The sequence below is a fragment of the Arachis duranensis genome, chromosome 7 (genome assembly GCF_000817695.3).
Source record: "Arachis duranensis cultivar V14167 chromosome 7, aradu.V14167.gnm2.J7QH, whole genome shotgun sequence".
Taxonomy (NCBI): Eukaryota; Viridiplantae; Streptophyta; class Magnoliopsida; order Fabales; family Fabaceae; genus Arachis; species Arachis duranensis.
In genome coordinates, this window is record NC_029778.3 from 52,322,854 (window position 1) to 52,330,210 (window position 7,357).

Sequence of the window (7,357 nt, forward strand, 5' to 3'; positions counted from 1 at the left end):
GGTGAACTGATGTAAGAGTGAAAGGGCTGGCGGAGAGGGGGTGGCATTGTACCTCTATGTGTGGGAGTGGGAGTAAGAGTGAGAGAGCTGGGTGTGGGATGGACCTAGGGTTTTTTGCGAGATCTGTGAGATAGAGAAAGTTGTGACTCTATTTACCATTTAAATTTAGGGCAAAATTACTGTCGGATTTACCGGCGGATTTGTCAGTGAGAAAAATGTAGCGTTGCACTAATCAAGGATACGAGCAGAGAAATATGCTGGTAAATCTAACGATAATGCTCATGTCAATTTTTTCTATTTTTCTTCAATTTATTGCCGTTGGATTTGATTTTCTAATGGTAACTTTTTACCCGACAAATTTATTGTCAAATTCATCATTAAATCCGTCGGTAAACCCATTGCTAACGTCCAACAGTAAATTCGATGGTATTTAACGTTTTTCCTGTAGTGAAACCGTGAACATGGATTATGCTTTTGTTAGTGTATAAAATGGGATGACCATAATTTTAAAATACGCTATGGTCACGCTAAAACTGTGACCATGGATTAGGCTACGGTCAAAAGGGTGATCATAGAGCAAGCTATGGTCATGATTTTTACGCGTGACCATAGAGTATCTTATGGTCATGGTAAAAAAATGTGGCCTAAAGTGTCATAATTTAAACACTATAACCGTGACCATAGAAACAATGACCATAGATCTATGGCCACGGACGAATAGGCCACGGTGGAGCAACCATGACCATAGGTAAAAAATCGTGACCATTTGTGGTAACCCTTTTCACTAACTATGGTCATGATTTTTCACCACGATCATAGACCTTTTTTCTAGTGATTTAGTTATATATAATCATGTAGATAACTAAAATATCTTACATAATTAAGATTCTTTTACAATAACAAATTCAACTAAACACAACTTTTTCCTAACATAAAATTTGTACCATGTAGGATTTATAATGCTTGTCTCTTCTAGCATGTTTCAGTCAATATAAAGTCTAGCATGTTGTCATCAATTTTATATCCTTAGAAATATAAACAATGAAAACAAAATTAAAAACAACACATAACACTATTTGCTAAAGTAAAAATTAAGTTAAAAGCTATAAGTTAAAATAAACCGATTCTTTGAGAATCCATTTTCAAAGTTCAGAACCGGCATCAAGGATGCAAATTATGGAAAATCAACACTTCAATATATAAACTCACGCTAATTAATCACAATTTAATCACAATTTGGTGAACAAATTTATTAAATTTGCATAAGTATCAATTCAGTTATATATCAAAATTTTCAATAGTTCCAGCATCTAGAATCCAATCCATAAAATCCTTTAGCAAATTCATCTTTGAGTACTAAAATGTACTAGTAGTAATAGGTTTGGAAAACACATCTCAAGATTGAAAAGGCACTGATATGTTCTCACTTAAACTGAGATCAAATTATTGAAGTATTACAATTTATAAAAAAATTAGCAATGATTAATTAAAACTTATGATCAAATAATCATAACTAAGCAACCAATTAGTACTGACTACTATTGAATTTACAAACACAATTAAAAGAAAATCAAACTGTAGAAGTATCACAATTCAAAAAAAATAGCAACAAGTAGTTAGAATCATAAATTAGAATCATAACCACAAGTCAACAATTTAAAAATAAGATCATAGTGCTTACTAGTGACTACCGAATTTATAGACTTAAAATAATAAAAAATCCTAAGGTTGGAAGAATTTAAAAGTAACATGATAAATCAGATTCGTAATAGTCAACAATTTATGACAAACAAACAAAATTTAAAAGTAGAATTAGAAAAAATAAAAAATCTTAAAGCTTGAAAATTAAAAAAAAATTGAATTTAAAGTTCAGAATGAACAAAGAATTAGAAAAAAATGAACAAATCATACCTGGGCTGCGGCTCCATTGGAGGATGCAGTGACAAAGTCAGAATTACCAAATTAATTAAATAAGTGTTGTTTTTGTTGTCCCCAATATTTGGGATAAGTCTCAAGGTTGTTACTAACATTTAAATCGTTTTATTTAAGTCTCTAATATTTCAAAATTATCTCAATATTGTCTTACTATATATTAGTGATTTGTTAACAAAATTGACAGTAGGACAATATTAAGATGATTTTGAAATGCTAGGGACTTAAATAGGATAAAAACATTGTGGACATACAAAACCAATACATTACTCTTAGAAAAATGACCAAATCTAGTAAATTTAGGATAAATTTTAATTAAATTTTATTTTTGACGTTAGAATAAATTTTAATTTTATCCTTTAATAATATTAATTTATTCCAATAGATAATTATTCAATTTATTTTTTAAATTTACTCTTAATAAAAAATAAATTTACTTTGAATGAAATAAAATTAAAAAAATAAATTTATTTAGAATGAAAGTAATGTGATGAAGAGTAATTTACTTAGATGTAATTAAAAAAATTTGAATAATTATTTTGGATAAAAAATTGATATTATTGAAGAATGAAATTAAAATTCATTTCAAAGATTAAAAAAATTTAATTATATTACACATTAAAAAGGTTTGGTATATAAGAAAAAAATATATAGAATTTATATTTTACTGTATATGTATCATGTTCTTTTTTCTTCTTTTGTTGAAAGTCTATTTACTAGCTATTCTACAAACATTCCATAATGAGTGAAAATCTTTAAAAGTAAAACTAAAAAAAAATTACTTAGAATGAAAATAGTGTGATTAAGAATAATTTAATTAGATGTGATTGAAAAAATTTGAATAATTATGTACCGTAAAAAAATAATGTTATTAAAGGATAAACTTCAAATTTATTTCATAGTTAAAAATAAAATTTATTTAAATTAAAATTAAAAAACATTGATACATTAGAGACAAAAATATATAATATATAGAATTTTTTTGCATATGTATCTTGTTCTTTATTCCTTTCCTAAAAGTTTATCTACTATATACAAGCATTCCATGATGAGTAAAACTCTTGAATTTGTAACGTAAATCATTCTATTAAAATTCACTTTTATTTTATTTGATTTGGTAATTTTTCTAAGGATAATAATATATCATTTTTATCCCTAATATTTTCGTCCTATTTATGTCCCTAACATTTCAAAAAATTTTTAATGTTATCCTATCATTAACACTTTTAACAAATCACTAATGATAGGACAAAATTTAGATGATTTTAAAATATTAATACTTAAATAGGAAGATTTTAATGTTAGGAATAACTTTAATACTTACTCCAAAAGTTGAGTGAGCCAGATCAAGGTTTAGAGTGTGATAAAGAAGGTTGAAAACGTGAGCGTGATACAAAGGGTAGTGTGTTTTTTCAAAGAGAGTTTAAACTAAGTGAGAGAATAATAAATTTCTATTTTTTTTCTTTTTTAAGAAATTAAGTGAGAGAAATTAAGTGAGCGAGTAATGCAACAAAATTTTTTGCAAAAAAATCTGCAACAATATAATTTGTATAACAACTCAACTTCCACCACGTGATGATCGTACCAAAAGTAAGGCATTACTGACCTAATTCCTTTATTATCTATTTAAGATTGAGCCTTTACATGTTTATATGTCGACAGTTTTACTAAAAAGTTAAAACTTTTTTGTCAATCACAAATAACACATATTCACATACCTAATATAATTAAAACATTATAGTATTACATACAAAACCAATTGCAAAACCTACCCCTCTGAGTAAACTTTCACTAACAAGGTGAGGGAAAAAAAATAATTCTAACAACAACCCAACTTGCAAACATCTTCCTCTATGCTCCTGCATCTTCGCAATAAGCCTTCGCATCTGTAGTTGAAAGGGGTGGAAATAGGGGGTAAGAACTAGAGAGTCCTTAGTAGGGTCGGGGTAGTTAATTAGGTTCATTTTATTATTTATTACACAGCAATTTCACAACAAAATACATACAATATTCGGTAGATAGCCAACAACAACAAACTCCAAGATATAAAAAACTTTAACAAACTAAAGATACAGAGAAAATTACAAGTCAAGAAGCGTACACACACACAATCACAGAAACACATATCACAGAGAAGTATATGCAAACAAATGATTCATGTCAGTTTTACGCAGTTTATGAACTCATGTGTCAGTTTACATACCACAACCCAACATTACCTGGAAACAAGTTCCAGATATAGCTTCCCATTGCGTACTGTACGTGCATATGTGTCGATATGGTTAAGAACATCATCAATATATGACCACCGGCAATCGTCGCAAAGCAAGACACCATAATATACGCAAAATGGGAAACAGAAATTAACAGTACGTGGGGGTCCCCAAGTTCACTAATCAATCAGTACATAAGTTTCTCCGAGTTCAACAATCAATCAGTATGTGGGTTTTTCCGAGTTCAACAATCAATCAGTAGGTGGGTTTCCTCGAGTTCAACAATCAATAAATACGTGCACTGGACAAGCGGGCAAAACCCTCGCTCTTTCCAGATGAACCTTCAATCACTTAGTTCTCATTTACTAATCTGTATATCTCTCTTAGTTTCTAGTTCTCAATTGGGCCTAGCCATTTTCATTCTCAATCCATATTTTCACTAGCTGTGGTCACGATTTTTCACTGTGACCATAGACCTTTTTTTGTAGTATGGTGAAAGTATAGATTATATTCATGATAAGACTTTATTTGTTATAGATTTTCGTTGAAAAAAATAAAAACAATAAATAGGACAATGACATTGAGATCTATGATGATGATGATGCTTACATTATTGAAAATAATGGAAGTTCGAAATTCTCTAATTGAGGTTTTAGTTGTAAATTCTTAGTTTCCAAATATGTGATTTTACCTTAATTCATATTTTATAATTTCTTGTATCGATTATGTTATGGATAATACCTTGCTTATTTCAATGTGTACAGGATACGTTTGGTAGAGACGGAGACCAAGGTCGTGGCCGTGGTCGAGGTCGAAAGGGGAGGCCTCCTCAAGGTGCACCAAGATCATGCGCTCAACAAGCCAACGAGCTTCCTAACACTGGCTTACATGGTGTGCAGAGAGATCCAACTATTGTACAAGATACTTCTAGTAAAGACAGAGATCGTGGCCATGGCTGTGCCCAAAAGAGGAGGCATAGGCTTTCTACCGATCACCCCTTGACTTGCAAGCGGATCAATACACTTGCGTTGTCAATTTTATACAATATTATCGACGACAAGCTTGTCGATAAATAGGTAAAAATCTTAAATTCATATTATAAATGAAAAAGTTGTCGATTTTATTTAAATATTATCGATGTTAAGGCAAGCCATCAATTTTATTAGAATTTTGAAAAGAAAAAGTATAGGGAGACAATGAGTTTAGTGAACAATGCAATTATGCATATAATAACCTCCCTTTTCCACTTATGATTTATGTGATTTCCGTAGGGGTGTAGTGTATTATTATTTTATTGGGGCTAATTTTAAAGCCCATTGTTCACATTGTTTACAAAAGTCATTGTCCACCTAGCTAGACTGTTTTGAAAAATCGACAAATTTAAAAGTGACAACTTCCATCATCGATTTTATCGTCGATTTTAACGGTGTTTTTTGTAGTGAAATACTTTACACAACTAGAAAATTGCTTAATACAGACAGATTTACAAACAGATTTAGTCTTCATTACAGACAGATTTCGTCCCTCTGTAAAAGCCTCGTCGAAAATTATTTTCCGACAGATTTTTTTACGTTGGTAATTTACCGACAGATTTTTACTAGTGACTGACAGATTTTCTGACTGTAATATTTTAATAAAACGCAACTTTTTATTCATTTAATGCCAAAAACGAAATTGTCAGAAATTGTCTGTGCCTCCGAGAACTCCAGTTGGCCAAATTTAAGAGGAAGAGGAGTTACGTCATCATCAATTTCTATCGAATAAAAGTAATGCCCACGTAGAAAGGAAGAAGATACAAACACTTTTATCGAATTAGATTTTCAATTGGAGTTACGGATCGCAAGAAATTAAAGCCAGAATTTCAATGGGTGTTACAGTTTTCTCCATGCAAACTTCAGCCTCTCTCTCGCCGTAAGTGAAAATGAACCCAAATGAAATGTATTGATGATGATAATTAGAGAAGATATTTGTTTAGTGGAAGGTTAGTTTGTCAAGGCAAGGATTAAGTATCATTACCATATTAATCACAAATCTTTCTTTACTTTGGCTTCGGTTCCTTCTTTCTTATTTTTTTTCAAATTCTATTCGATGGAATTTAATGAATGAAGACTTTATATTGATAAGTAAGTTANATTTAATTTAATTACTTTTAAAAAAATAATTTTTTTAAATAAAATTCTCAATAAATATAATAAATCGTAAATCACTCATTATTTAATTTTAAAAAGATAGAATTGTTATAGAGACAATGAGTTTAATGAACAATGCAGTTATGCCTACAGTAACTTTCCTTTTCCACTTGTGATTTTCGGAAATTCCGTAGGAATATAGTGTGCTTTTACTTTATTGGGACCAATTTTAAAGCCCATTACTCACATTGTTACAAAATTCATTATCTACCTAACTAGCAAGTCTGTTTTGAAAAAATGACAAATTTAAAAGCCACCACTTTCGCCATCGATTATGTCGTCAATTTTAACAGTATTCTTTATAGTAAAATACTTTAGTGGAAGGTGCATGAACTACTAATTAAAAGTGCCGGTTAATATAAATTAAAATTATTAGCTTTTAATCTTTTTTCCTATCAACATGCCACAATGCCAATAATATTATTATTTTAGGCTAATATTTGACCAATTCTAATTTGTATCTATATTTACAAGAATTTGCACACATAAAACATATTATTTATATTTATATTTATTAAAATTTACATATATAAATTAACACAGTTTGCACTTATATTTATTGGAATTTGCACACATAAATTAATGAATTTATTTGAAGGAAATAATAGGGTATTTGTGCTGATCAAATAATTGGCCAGAAATTTTGTGTTATTCTTATTAGTATTTCATACATGCGCATGGCATAGAAACAGGAAAGGAAAAAAAGGCAGAACGAGCAAAGAGATCATCAAGAAAAGAAAAAGCACGGCAAGCAAGAAAGGTGGCGGATGGCCTTATTGAATGATAAACAAGAAACAAACGGCACTGGGCTGAGTTGCGTCATAGCTGTGCTAGTTACTTGCGGAAATGGAGGGGCAGAAAAGAGCCAAGACGCGGGTTGACGTGCTTGAAAGCACAAGCCAGAGTAGTGGCATCATCTTCAAAGGAAGAAGCGAAGTACCAGGAGCGCACATCATGGGTTTCCACAAAGTCATCAGATTGTCCAGTGGTGGCAGAGAAACCAACTCTAACCCACTCGGGAAG

At 30.5% G+C, this 7,357-nt stretch overlaps 1 protein-coding gene across 1 annotated transcript in view; it reads right to left on the reverse strand.

The window, feature by feature from the left end:
• Positions 1-7,168: 7,168 nt before the first annotated feature.
• LOC107458953 (seed lectin-like) overlaps positions 7,169-7,357 on the reverse strand; it is a 7,849-nt gene continuing 7,660 nt past the window's right edge. The window contains exon 4 of the mRNA XM_052251595.1: positions 7,169-7,352. Coding sequence (XP_052107555.1) covers positions 7,169-7,352 — 184 coding nt within the window. The remainder of the gene's footprint in view (positions 7,353-7,357) is intronic.